The sequence below is a fragment of the Ochotona princeps genome, chromosome 17 (assembly GCF_030435755.1).
Source record: "Ochotona princeps isolate mOchPri1 chromosome 17, mOchPri1.hap1, whole genome shotgun sequence".
Lineage (NCBI taxonomy): Eukaryota > Metazoa > Chordata > Mammalia > Lagomorpha > Ochotonidae > Ochotona > Ochotona princeps.
This window is the reverse complement of record NC_080848.1, coordinates 21,168,707-21,182,550: the sequence shown is the minus strand read 5'-3', so window position 1 is coordinate 21,182,550 and position 13,844 is coordinate 21,168,707. Positions and strand designations below refer to the sequence as shown.

At 56.2% G+C, this 13,844-nt stretch overlaps 2 protein-coding genes across 2 annotated transcripts; one reads left to right on the top strand and one right to left on the bottom strand.

The window, feature by feature from the left end:
- Positions 1 to 240: 240 nt before the first annotated feature.
- On the bottom strand, positions 241 to 9,305 carry SGCA (sarcoglycan alpha; the record flags this gene model as incomplete). The annotated part of the gene is made up of 9 exons (XM_004591216.2): positions 241 to 373; positions 596 to 788; positions 6,039 to 6,065; positions 6,324 to 6,532; positions 7,507 to 7,669; positions 8,067 to 8,265; positions 8,646 to 8,718; positions 8,912 to 9,066; positions 9,155 to 9,305. Coding segments are annotated over 8 exons (1,158 nt in total), but the record flags the coding sequence as incomplete, so codon positions are not given.
- On the top strand, positions 4,601 to 5,484 carry LOC105942143 (spermatid-specific linker histone H1-like protein). Its single transcript, XM_012928687.3, has one exon. The coding sequence runs from the start codon at positions 4,865 to 4,867 to the stop codon at positions 5,399 to 5,401; it is 537 nt and encodes a 178-aa protein (XP_012784141.2). The 5' UTR covers positions 4,601 to 4,864; the 3' UTR covers positions 5,402 to 5,484.
- Positions 9,306 to 13,844: the final 4,539 nt, after the last annotated feature.

The following is a 13,844-nucleotide window of genomic DNA, read 5'->3' as shown; positions in this document are numbered from 1 at the left end:
CTGGATATCTGCCTCTGGTGGGCAAGGCAGAGGCAGACCTGCCAAGTTCCAACCCGTGCTGTGTCCCTCATTGTCCCTAGACCTTGGTCTATGAGGAGAAATGGCCCCAGCCATTCCTTTGCTGTCAGGTGCATGTGAAGGCTGCGAGTGGCAGGCCCTCCCCTTCTTCCTCCAGAGGACAGCTGAAAGCCCTGCTGGGTCCTGGAGTGGGGAGACTGTAGGGGAGAAGGTATAGCCCACCACAGATGAGCAGCTGTTTATTCTGTCGGTCCTCACCCCACTCCATCCCCCACACACCCCACTGGCTCAGAGCATGGAGTCTAGCTGGTCCAGGAGCCGGAAGCAGCAGGTTGGATGTGGTCATCATTGGTCTCTGGGTGCAGAAACAGAAGATGCAGCCAAAACTAGAACTGAAAGAGCAGTACAGAGGTGGCAGAAGGGAGGTGTGAAGGAGCTGGACCTCAGCCCTCCTACTGTCACGCGTCTGCATGGGACTGAGTGGTACAGCCCTGGCATACCCCATTACCTGCCCAGCCTCGAGATGGAGGCCCCCTTGGTCCCAGAAACAAAACTGGCCCTACCCAGCATGACCCACCTGTCTGGGTTCTCAGTGCTGGTCCAGGATGAGGGGCACCTGGGCACTGTCCACGCGTGGGGTTATCCGCTCGCCCGTGCGCACATTGAACATGGGTAGGGTGGAGAGTGGCCGGGGCACCTCGCGGCGGGCAGCCATCTGCCGCAGCTCCTCCGTGTTCTCGTGGATGGTGCAGTGGTGAACCATCTGGATGCTGGGGCAACACAGGGCAGCACAGGGCAGGGGCGGTGGTCAGTGGGGAGCCAGTCCCGCAGAGCCCCAGGCTTGCACTGCCTTGGAGTCAGCCCCTGCTGTGCTTCTCCCGCACCACCCCCAACCCCTGGCAGCTCCACGTGGGAGCAGAGAACAAACTTATTCTTTGGCGCCTGCTCGATGCAGTGCGTGGAGGCGTGGGCTCTGCATGCAGACGGCCTCAAATTGCCCACTCACTCTGTACCCCGGCTTCCTACACACACACACACACACACACACACACACATCCCTAGCAAACCTGCCTTCCCCTTCCACCTCCACTTACTTCCCTACCACTGTTCAGACCACTTCCCCGTGCACAGTCAACCTGTGCCGGCTCATCCCGTGCATGCCTCCTCAGGCTGCTCTTAAAGCTCCGGCTCCCTCCCAAACCCAGCCCAGCCTGCCCCCTCCCCCGCAAATGACCACCTCCCAACACCAAAGCTGATCCCCATCTCAGTACCAGACAAGCTGACACCCCAGCAGCACTGGGGTCTGAAAAACCTTCACTGCCTCTAGCTTCAAGTCTTCCTCTGCAAGCTCAGCCTCACCCTCAGCGACCTTCTCATAGCCTTTCGTGAGCCCTGAGGGGCAGGGAGGGTCCCCCAACAGTTAAACACTTGGGCTTGCTTTGGGTTTTACTCCAGGTTGCATGGCTGTGTGACTTTGGGAAAATTACTTAAGCTCTCTGTGCTTTGGTTTCCTCAGATGTAAGCAGGACATGAGTCAAGTGAGTTAACAAAGGAAAAGCAGGTGGCACATCCCCCACTCAGCCTTACAGCAAGCAGTAGCTGCTACTACAGGAAGCCTCCAGTTGCTGCTGCCATCATCAGTGTTATTTCATCATAACCAGAGCACTGATGAATCTGGTCTTTACTCAGCAGGTGTTTCCCCAGTCCTTTTAAACAAGTGTTTGCCTGCCTGGTCTGGTGACATTTGTCCAGGCTACACCTAGGTGACATCAAACAGTATAGCCTTTCTATTACAAATAACAAGAATCAGTTTTCTTCCAGGCTCCAGGCAGGGCTGAAGGGGCCGCACCTGCTACTCTTTGATAAAGCCAGAGCTCTCCCCACCCTCCCGTGGCCTCCAGCTGGAGGCCAGAGCCCAGAAGTCTGCAGCTCCCCACTGAGCGCCACGCGCCCCCTAGGGGCCATGGCGGGAGGCGCGGGAGACACCGTCGGAGGCCAGGGGGACGGTCAAAATGAGCTCTCCAGTCTGGAATTTGGCAAGCAGAGTGGTTCAAAAACACAAGTTTCCATTCCTAGGCAAAAGGGGACGCTGGGGGAGAAAGAGCACAAAGCGTGGGTGGAGGCTGAAATGGAGAGAGCCAGCAGGTGCTGTCTCCATCCCCACCGTGCTGGCCCTGGGGCAGGAATGGGCCGTCTATGGGCTCCTTCCCCACTCCCAGCCCCACAGCTGGGTCTCATTACTCTGGCAACACACAGGTGCAAAATCTTCTGGAGATGATTTTCTAGAGCAAGGGGAGAAGCCAGACCCCATCATGACCTGCAGCCTTCACACACCCACACACCGTCATCCCTCACAAGCACATTGGCCCCAAGACTCACCCATTCCCGCTCTACCTCCCACACACTGAGCTGCCTTCTCTGCCCTGGCCCCGCCTCCCTCGCCCCTACAAACACAGGAGGAGTGGTTGGGGCTTGGAGGGGTATTTATGACTAATACGGCCTGACACAGGTGCCTAACCAAGCAACTCACAGGGTGTGGACAACTTGAAAAACGGAAGACACTGAAGCAGCAAAGATTTGGGGTTTTGCAACAATAAATCAATACAAAACGCAGACCAGGGAAGGCTACTACCACAAGCAGTAAAACTGGCTATCGATTCCAAATGGCAGAAAGAAGCACACTTTCCTGACAACATCTGGGCTTCACAAAATCGAACCAGGGAGGTCAGAGGGGGTGAGGGAGGACACTGTTCACAAGACAGTGTCCCCCACCGCAGTATAATCATTGATCCACTTTGGCACAACGTTCAAAATGGGGAGAGGGAGTATAAAATCCTGCTTGTGAAGTATACATGGAGGATCACTGATCTCGATGGGGGGGATCTACAAAATAAAAATGGAAACAGAAAATAAACACGGGAGTGGATCTCACCATTCAAGGCATTAAGCTACCTGGAACATCCACACCCCTTATGGGAGTGCCAGTTCAAGTCCCAACTCCTCTGCATCTCACCCACCTCCCTGGAGGCAGTGGCTAATCACCCATTGTCTGAGTCCCTGCCACCCACATGGGAGATCTGGATGAAGTCTTCAGCCTGGCCCAGCTCCAGCTGTTGTAGGTGTTTGAGGAGTGAACCAGCAGTGAAACAGAGAGAAGATATTCTCTCTCTCTCTCTCTCTCTCTTGTTCTCTCTCTCTCTCTCTCCCCACTTTCAAATAAATATAATGAGCCTTTAAAAATAAACAAAAGTAGGAGCTGGTGCCTTAACTCAACAGGCTAGTGCCCCGCCTATAAGCACCAGTGTCCCATATAGATGCCAGGTTGTGTCCCAGCTACTCTGTTTCCCACCCAGCTCCCTGCTTGTGGCCTGGGAGGACAGCAGAGGATGGCCCAAGGCCTTCAGACCCTGCATGCATGTGAGGAATCCAGAGGAGGTTCCTAGCTCCTGGGTTCAGATCAGCTCAGTTCTGATTTACGGCCATTTAGGGAGTGAATCAGCAGATAAAAGATATTTTTCTCTGCATCTCCTTCTCTCTGTAAATCTGCCTTTGCAATTAAAAATGTCTTTATAACAAACAAAAGTAAAACCTTTAACTGATGTATAGGGAAAATTACTAGAGGAATTATTTCAACCTACATAAATCAAGAAATGCTTTTATTCTGGGAAATACAAGCCCCACTAACATGGAGGGCTCAGTGCAATGGGTTTGAAACCGGGGGTTCAGGGGCAGGAGTCCCGCCCCATGGTGAGGCCACATTAGAGGGCCTGGGTTGAGTCCCGGTTTCACTCCTGACTCCAGCTTCCTGCTGATGTGCACCCTGGGACAGGCAGCAGGTGATGGCTCATGTAACCGAGTTGCTGCTGGCCACATGGCAGACTCCTGTGGAATTTTGGCTCCTAGCTTCAGCAGGACCCCCAGTCCTTGCTGCTGTGGGCATTTGGGTTGTGAACCAGCCAATGAAGATCTCTCTCTCATCTCTCTCTGCCTTTCAAATGAAACAAAAATTTTAAATGGGGTTCAAAATACCTTGCAATTGGTTGCACCTGGGCCCAGCATGCTACCTAGTGGCTAAACCCTTGCCTTGCTTGTGCCAGGATCCCATATGAGCGCTGTTTTGTAGCCCAACTGCTCTACTTCCCTTCAAGCTCCCTGCTTGTGGCCTGGGAAAGCAGTCTAGGACGGCCCAAAGCCTTGGGACCCTGCACCCGCGTAGGAGACCCAGAAGAAGCTGCTGGCTACTGGCTTTGGATCGGTTCAGCTCCAGCCAATGCATCCACATGGGGAATGAACCAGCAGGTAGAATATTTTTTTCTTTGTCTCTCCCTCTCTCTGTAAATCTGACTTTCCAGTAAAAATAAATATTAAAAAAAAAAAAAAGAAAAAAATGGTTGCACCTGCAGGTACACACACACACACATGCAGAGACACACATATGTGAACACACCCTTCTAGGTCCCATGGCCACAACCCTCTCATTAAGTCAAATGCCCACAGCCACCTGGCATCCCTGGTTCGCCCCTCCCAGGAGGGAACAATGGCCCACTGTGACCCCTGCAGGATTCTGGTGGCTTCACAATGTCTGCCTGAGGTCACCACAGAGATACCTGACTATCCCCCTGCACTGCTGGCACAAGTCTGCTGAGGCCAGCTGGGGTTGCTCATCTGTGGTCCTCCCTCTAGCTGTCCACAGAAAGCCGCGGGCTGGAGCTCCACAAGGAAGCCTCGGAGGGCAGCAGCAGCTGGGACCCCCCTTACCCACCCACCGAGGAGCAGCCCCAGGAGACTTCCAGCCGCCACCCTGGAGGTCCTTTCGCCTAACTCCCCTCACGAAGCCAGGGAAGAGATGCAGAAAGACACATCTCCGCTGCCACCGTCTGCACCCTTGGTCTCAAACATCAGTCTGAGTGAAAACCAGCAGGCCAGCACATCGGGGCTCACCAACAATGAGCCAGGGTCTCACAGCCACCCCAAAGTCCAGCGGAAGCCCAGCATGTCCAAAGTGATCCTGGGGTTTCTTGCCAACAAGGGGCGTCGCAGTCGCGTGTCCCAGGTTGCCCTGAAGAAGGCGCTGGCTGCCACAGGCTACGACATGACCCGCAACACGTGGCGCTTCAAGCTGGCACTCAACAAGCTGATGGACAAGGGGTTGCTCAAGCAGGTGACCGGCAAGGGTACCACGGGCTCCTTCCGCTTGAGCAGGAAGCAAGCCTCCAAGTTCAAGCTCAAGGCCAAGAGAGGACAGAAGCAGCGAAAGTCTGGGCAGCGCCGGGCTGGGCGCCGTCAGGCTAGACAGAACATGTCACCACTAGATTCCACAGAGGGCCGAAAGCGGCCTTTCAAAGGAGTTCGCAAGGTGGCCAAACGCAGCCACAATTCATGAGGCAGGCCAGGCCAGCGAGCTGGGGGTGCCTGGCCCACCTTAGGCTCAGTGCAGTGAGAATAAAAGGAGCCTAACTTATTTCATATCTGTCTCCTGGAGTCTCTGGGGTTTGAGGAGCAGGAAAGGCCTGAGAGGAGGAGGGATTAGGCAGGAAAGATAGGGGATGCTTGGCAAGACAGAGTGTAATGGTCTGGGGCAAAGTGGGCCAAATGGGGTGCACCTGTGGACCTCTGCCAGCCTGTCCACTGCCTCCGGCAGGTGGCAACACTGTGGCTGGGAAGGAGATGGGGTGAGGACCAAGCAAGAGTAAGGTGGAACCTGGCCTGCACCCCCTGGGTGTCTTGACATATGGTGGGAATGAGCAGGAGCAGTACCTTTTGGGAATCTCTTGGGTCTCATCACACATCTCCCCCAAGGTGGGAGCAAATTCCCTTCCCCATCCTCAACAAACCACAAAATATCAAGACACAGGCAAGCCATTGGCAATACACCTAGTCAGCCCAGGGCTGGGGTTTGGTGGTGTCCAGTGACTCCTGTCATTCCCAGGGAAATCTGCTCTGCCTATAGAGTTGGGAGGAGGCTCCAATGGGGCATCCTAGGGGGCTCCCCCACCCAGCACCCAGTTTTCCCTACTCACTCAGAGGTGGCCAGGTCTCTCTTCAGCCTGCAGAAAAACAAGGGAGGTGTTAGTGGGGCTGGGGACTTTGGCCCCAGGTGTCCCCAGGGTTCAGATGTCTGAGGTTGCTCACCATTATCCACACCCTTCTCCTGGTGCCAGGCTGGGCAGGACTGCAGCTCCTGCTGCCCAGAAAGGGGGCCCTCAGCCCCTTTCTAGCTGAGAACCCCACTCCTTGAGACAAGAGCCACAAAGGATTCTGTCTGTGGCTTATGAGCACTAGTGGGTGCACTCCCCGACACTCACCGCCCCTCCCGCCGGCAGAACATGACATAGGCCAGCAGCAACGTGAGCAGCAGGGCCACCAGCAGGGGCACCAGCAGCGTGACCAAGGCATCTGTCAGGAAATCCCGGGCGGTGGCCTCGGTGGGCGGGCAGAAGAACGGGTCATGTTCCAGGATCCCATCACCCGGGGTGAGCACCTCATCTGCGGGCTCTGGCACCGACTTGTCCACCTACACAGAGAGCCAGAGCTGACCCAGGGAATGGTCACTCTTGGACACAGTGACCCCAGAGGAGACAGCCTCGCCCGTTGTCCTGAGCAACCATAGCTGCCTGCCTGCCTGCCTCCCTCAAGTTCATGTGAAGGAGCCAGGGGGTAAATTCTAGGAGAGGCAGGACAACACAAATGTTAGCACACAGCTCTGAGGTTCGAATCACGACTCCAGCCAGTGCTTGGCTGATGATTGGCCTTTAAGTACCTCAGTTTCCTCAGCTGCAAAGTCAGAACAATGACAGCACTGCCTGCCCCTATGAGTGACAGCGGGACGTGATGTAATTGGACAGTGCCCAGCATGTAGTGTTGGCCTCCAGCTGTGTGACCCCAAGCGAGTTCCTACTACATCTACACTGGCCAACCCACAGGAAGTGCGCACTGCTTCCTGCCCAAGTGGGGCAGGATTCAAAGGACACCCTGCCCCCAGCTCCACGCTCCCAAGCTGGAGAGAGCATCTTCGGTTTACAATATAGAGAGCTATCTGCTCTTTATGGCAGGCAAGTATGTTAGGTGGCACTAGGTGACAAGTCAGAGGGGAGCAGACACTGGGCTGTGGCACAAAAGGCTCCCCCTCGGAATGGGAGAGGAAGGGAATGAGCTTCTGGGGACAGTAAAGCTGGGACAAGGACCTGGAGATCCTATGAGAGGATTGTAGGCTCTGTCGTCCTCTTGTGGCGCAAGGTGGAACGTGTGTGTGTGTGTGTGTGTGTGTGTGTGTGTGTGTGTGATAGAAAGGAGGCAAGGAGGGAGGCAAAGGGAGAGTAATAAAGCTAGCTCACAAGACTGAGACAAAATAGAGATATACAGAGAAACAGGCTGGAGAGCTCAGAGATGGAAGCAGGAAGAGGTGGGAGAATGAGTGGACAGGGTCAGAGATTCTGATGGGTGCCCTTCCTGCCACACCCCAGGAGCCAGGCCCAAGTCCTTCCTTACCAGGGACACATTGCACCAGTCAATGCGAAAGTGAGGTGCCAAGGAGTCGTAGCAGGAGAGAAGTGGAGGCTGGCCCCGGGCACAGCGGGCATGGCTGTCAGGGGACGCCACCATCTTCAGGCAGGTAGAGAAGGGGGAGACAGAGCCCACCTTGATGTACACCCTGGGCCCAAACAGAAGCCATGGTTAGCTGGGGAGGGGGAGCAGGGCACGGGGTCCCATCCTGCTGGGCAGTTCCAGACTGACCCAAAGATGGGTTCCTGCGCTCTAAGACAGTCCCAGCCCATCAGGAACATCCTCTGGTGGGTGGAATGTTCACATTCTCATGGGACACTGAGATGCAGAATTCAAAGCAAGTAGGGTTGGGGCCCAAGAAGCACGAGAGGATGATAAGGTTGTGGCCAGAGAATGATGAAGCAGAGGTGAATGTTGACACCCTGTGGGCACCCAAGGGTATGGCAAATCCACCTTCAACCTAGGGAGCCTCCTGTCCTATGCCTACCACCCAGACAAGAGGCAAGCCACTTCCTCCTGGAAACCCCCCTGGGTCATACCCTTACCCTTCCTTTTGACCTCCAATGGGCAGGGGAACACGGCCCCCACGATCCAAAGCCGAAGTGACATTGAGCAGTTTGAGCTCCCCAGGCTGCCAGAGACCTGCCAAGGCAGCCAGGAAGTGGCTGGCAGGTGTTGAAGGCAGCACCTCCTCCACATCATGACTGCGCACCAGCAACTCAGCTTGGTAGGGCAATGGGGGGCCTGGGGAAGCCGGGATGGGAGCACCTCAGCTGTGCTGTTCCCAGCTACCCCTACCCCCAGATCTTCCCCCAACCTCACCCAGCTCCTCCTCCCCACCTCCATGTCCAAGGTCCTTGCTCAGCACCCACAGCCTCTGTGCCTTGCAAAGGCCTGTCCAGGTCTGTGTACAGAGCGGACCAGAAAGAAACTCCAGCACTGACTGTCCACCAGGGCTCACTACCACAAACTGGAGGGGAACACCTTCTCCTAAGACACCCTGTTCCCCACTTCCCTCCCTGGGTCTCTACCTTCCACAGCACCCCCTCCCTTTCCAGGGGAGAACCCCACCACATCCCCCGAATGTGGTGAGTGGGCAGGCAGCAGGGCTGGATGGCAGGTACCTTCTGGGTCCCGAATTAGCAGTATTAGCCTCTGCAGGGCAGTGTCGAAGGTGTTGCGGTTGTAGGCTGTGACCTGGGGACAGGTGGGGAAGATGGCTGAGGGGTAAGGTGAAGTAGGATGTGGCATGGCTGGGAACTGAGGACCTGGCCTAGTGGCATGTAAATGAGATGCAAATGAAGGCAAGTAAAACCCCACTCTGGGCTGGCAGGGCTCTGTGTTAGGAAGGAAGTTCCCAGGGGTCCTCCCAGCCCCACCCCAAAAGCACCTCGATGACCTGACGCCCCAGGTCCTCTGGAGTAGCAACGCCGTAGAGAAAGCCAGGGTAGTGCGGGCTGCGCTGGGTGTAGCGGAGCCACCGAGGCAGGTCTGGGTTTCCTTGGAGGTGGGCGTGGTAGGTGACGGGGACAGTGAATGGGACACCTGGTGGGACAAGGAGCAGGCATTGGGGCACGGTAGGAGCCAGGTTCAGGGGCGGCCCAGCCACCCCCTATCACCAGGCCCCTCTCACCATGCTCTGGGAGGCTCAGGAAGGTCGCAGGCTCCAAGGTATGCACGAAAAAACGGCCCACCAGTGGGTACAGGCTGGTCCGCTGGGCCTCACTGGCCCCCAGCCCTGCCAGACAACCTGCAAGGACCCCAGCAGCCTCAGACAGACACACACACACACACACACACACACACACACACGCAGAGCACCCTCTAGTCTTCCAGCCTCTCCCCCTCAGCTCCCAGAAAAAGCTCCCCCCATGGGTCCTCTTGGGAGGACACGCCCTCCTGGCCCCCAACAACCTTACCACCCCTCCTTCTCATGATGGGGTTACAGCGGGCAGGGGCTGATGTGAGACCAGGAGGTCTGTGCCTATTTCATGTGTGCATGTGTTGTATGTGCGCATGTTCTGGGCACTTAGAACAAAACCTAAGCAGAGAAGAGGCCTTTGAGGACTGAGAGCCATCCTGGGACCCAGCACCCCCACCTGCCCTCCCAAATAAACACAGCCTCTTAGGCTGCCATAGAGACAGCAACAGGGCCCTTTCCTTTTTCCACCCCCCTTTCCTCTCCAGGCCAAATTTAGTCTGAGCTCCATAGAGCAGAGCCCCAGCCTGCCCTGTTAAAGGGCCCTTGTCCATGGGTTCGCACTTCAAGGTGCACCCCGGGGGCCATAGGACATCATCAGTCCTCAACACACCCAGCCCCCACACTCCAGCTCCCAGCCTCCCACCCTTGCAGCTCCTACTGGCTCAGCAGGAATCCCAAAGTCCCTGGGGCTCTACCGCACCCTCAGTCCCCTCTCTAGAGGCCCTATCTACTTCAGCACATCACCCCTAATTCCAAACCTCCTCCCAGGCCTCCCTTCCCTCCCCACCCAGGAGGCCCCGACTTGCCCACAAGGAGAGGGAGCCAGAGGAACGCCGCCATGACTGGCCAGGCAGCTGGCCCGGTGAGTGACAGAGACAGGGGCAGGAGGAGGAGAGAGGAAGGAGGGAGGAGCAGGGAGGTGTCCCAGAGCAATTGGGTCTGCCCTCCCTGCCCAGAGCAGACCCAACTAGGCTTTTTTTCCAGCCCAGTGCAGACCCAAAGTCGGCCTGGACATTGTCCTCTGCCACAACATCCCTCCAGCCATCTCACGACACGACACTGCATTTTCTAAACTACCTCAGCCGTCTCACGACCCTTCGCCCTTGACTTCCCAACTCTACCCCTGCTGGCAGCTCTCAGGGCCTTCTACCTGATCATCCTGCCTAGAAGCCCCATACATACCCCTCCCCGTCACATACACCTGCTCCCTACCCCAACCCCTAGGCTCCTGTCCAGCCCTGCTCAGCTCCTCCCTGGTTTGGTGGGTTCTCTTAAGCTGTCCCTGGACCTGCAGTCCACCACCACCACCTGCCTTCCTCCAGCTGGCAAGTCCCACTCACCTTTCTAGACCATGCACAGGGCCCCTGTGCCTTGGACCCCCTGCCTTCTCTTAAGCCAGCAGATGCCCCTCACCCCACTACACATCACTGAGGTGACTGGATAGCACTCACACTGCTCTGACCAGGTGATGTTAGTGTCTCCCCTCCCCTGGATTATATGGCCATGTGACAGTTTCCTTACTGATAAAGGCTGGTGACTGTTCCCGCCCCCCACCCCCAGCCCTTTGTCTCCAGGCCAGCCACATAGAGACAGGAAATAGACTGTGGAGATGTCATGCAGCTGTGGAGGCGATCGAAGCTGGGCTGTTCCATGACACAGATCCTACTGCTGGCCCATTTACAGGTGGTGAGACTGATGCACGCACGGGGTGTATCACCTCTCCAAGGCCGCTTGTAACCAATGGATGGCAGGTGCTCAGCCAAGTGCCTGACAGGAAATGACTAGGCTGGACTTGTCTGAGAGGCACTGCCCCAGCACTGGGCCTGTCTCTGGCAAGGACCTTGGTCCAGGTGTGTAGAAGACACATGGTGGGGGTGCCCATCTCTCTCCTCGTCTCCCACTCACAGCAAGCAGCAAGGCTGTGTCCCCAGGGACCCAGGGCTGCCAAGGTTCCAAACCCGTGATGTTACAGTGAGCATTCCATCAGGCCTCCAGACAGAGGGTGCTGCTGCCTCACCATGCTCCCCCTCCCTCCCCCCGTCACAAGTCCCAGGAACTGTCCTGGGTGACCCTGCAGAGTGGGGTGACTGGTGGGCAGGTGATGCAGTCCTTGGCTTTTTCTCCCTTGCATCCTACCTGATTACCCCATGGGTCCCTACAGAGCCACCAGACTCCAAAGTCGGCATCTGGGCATGTGTTTGTCCCAGAATCACCTTGGCATCCCTCCGCCTTCCCAGAGGTGGAGAAAGAGAGAGGAAAAAAGGGTCTGGTGGCTGAGGGAAAGTCAGAGGGCGGAGGTGCCAGAGCCAGGCAGCCCTGCACAGGCCTCAGTCCCGGAGCTCCTGCACATGACCCCCTCACTCCCTCCTGCTGCTGCCCCTGCTATTTTTGGAGCCACCAGCTCACACCCTCTGCTATCTTAAGGTGGCAGTGTCTGAGCCCAATGTGACCAGTACCCACTGGGACCGACCTGCCTTAACCACAGCATTTTCCCTCTTCACCCTATTCAGGGGGCAGAGTCAGTCCCAGGAGCCAGTTGGAAATCTCCAAAAGCCTCCCCAGGCTTGGGGCAGCAGGACATCCCCTCCACCACCACACCCCCCGCCCCACCCCGATCACCCCCTCCCAGCTGTCTGGACACCAACCTGCTACTTGATACCTAGCACCCTGAGGTCTGCTGGGGTCCATCACTGGGCAAGAGAGGCAGGTCACAACAGGGTCTTTAGGCTTCTGGTTCTGAAACAGGTGTTTTTGTTTGATTGTTTAAGATTTATTTCTTTATTATTTTTATTGGAAAGGCAGATATTTAGAGAAGGAGATTTGGAAAAAAAGATCTTCTGTTCACTGATTCACTCCCCATTTGGCTGCAATGGTCAGAGCTGAGCTGATCTGAAGTCAGGAGCCAGGAACTCCCTCTTTCAGGCTCCCACGTGGATGCAGGGTCCCAAGGCTGTTGGCCATCCTCCACTGCCTTCCCAGGCTACAAGCAGGGAGCTGCAGCAGCCAGTGGCGGGGGGGGGGGGGGGGGGGACAGGAATCACACCTGTGACCTTATGGGATCCTGGCTCATGCAAGGCAAGGATTTTGCCACTAGGCTACCCAGTGGAGCCCTGAAATAGGTTTTTGAAGTCCACAGAATAGCCAATAATGAGCCTCCCTGTCCAGCTAACACCTCCTGTCTTCCCCCTCCAGATTTCCCTGCTCCCTCCTGTCCAATTTCCTGTCAGTGTTTCAGTGTGTGTTTCCAAAAAGATAATGACTCAACATGATCACATAACAACCAATGATTAAAATAATAGTTCCTTAACATTCAACTTTCAGTGTAAATTTCCAATTACTCATAAATGTCCCTCGTTGTCATGTATTTGTGCAATCTGGAGCCCATGGGTGTACCCATTGGATCTGATGGACAGATCTTTCAGAAAGCTTCAAAGCCGCGGTTCAAATCTTTTTGTTTCTCTTCCTCTCTCTTTCCCTCCTCTGCCTGGCTTCCTCTCCTCTTCCTCTCCCTCTTTTCTTCCTTGGGGAAGGAACCAGCTCAGGTGTGCTGTGGCTTTTCCACAAATGCTAACTGCATCTCCACGGTGTTTTTTGACTCCTCCTGTTAATTATTCCCTCCTGTCAATCCTGCTTGGATCCAGAAGCACGACCAGTCTCTGACTCAACTTTGGGAGGCCAGGTCACTTCATGGATGGTGGGGTCCTTCCATCTGGATGCACAGCCTGGCGTCGCTGTGGTCTTGGCAGGGCCAGAGCCTTAGCCATCAGGGTTTGTTTTTATTATTATTATTATTTTTTCCAAATGGTGGCCAAATGTGAGTGCACCTTCCTTATTCGCTGGACACAGAGCCCTGGTGTCCTACTTTGGTTCCTGAGTGGTGAGGTCCAGACGTGAATGGCAGGATAAATACTTATTCTTTCCCAGCATTTATCAGTTTCAAAAAAGTAAGCTGACTCCATGCAAGGTGGGGCTGGGAATGCGGCGCCCAACGAGCTTTTGTAGGAGCAGAATCAGTACGAATGTAGGGCTTCAGCACAGCTGGTGGCTCTCTGCATTTGGGGTGTCACACCCTCGCTTCCCTCTCAGCCTGCACTTCCTCTGTACCTGCGGCGCCGCCCCCTGCAGCTGTCTCCGGGCTATCAGCCCCTCGGACCCTAAAAGTCATCCATCTGCTCCTTTGTCCCCATCTCTGTGCATGCCAGCGACGGAAAGCGTCAGTCCCCCCAAATCTCTCTGAAATGTCTCCCCAGCGCTCTTGCTCTCCTTCCCCTGCATCTAAAGCGGAGAACTCACTCTCGTCGTAGGGGACAAAGGAAAGGGTTTCTCGGCGTCAGCGTCCCAGCTGCGACGCAGACTCCGCCCACTTCACCACCCGCCCCCATCGTCGCCTCGACGACCCCAGCGCCACAACAAAGGGTGAGACGCGCTCAATCCGCCACCAGAGGGCGCGATCGCCAGCCCCAGCGGGGACCCGCGCATGCGCCATGTTGGGGAGGAGCGGGGCGGGGGCGCGCGTCACCGTGCGTGCGGGAGCGCGGCCCTCGGAGGGGGCGACGGAAGGCCACGGTCGGCTTCCGTCTGCCCCTGGCCGAGAAGGGCGGCTCTACCCTGTGAAATAGGC

Bases quoted from the DNA above. Each gene is read 5' to 3' on its own strand.
- LOC105942143 (XM_012928687.3), top strand. From the start codon at position 4,865: ATGCAGAAAGACACATCTCCGCTGCCACCGTCTGCACCCTTGGTCTCA.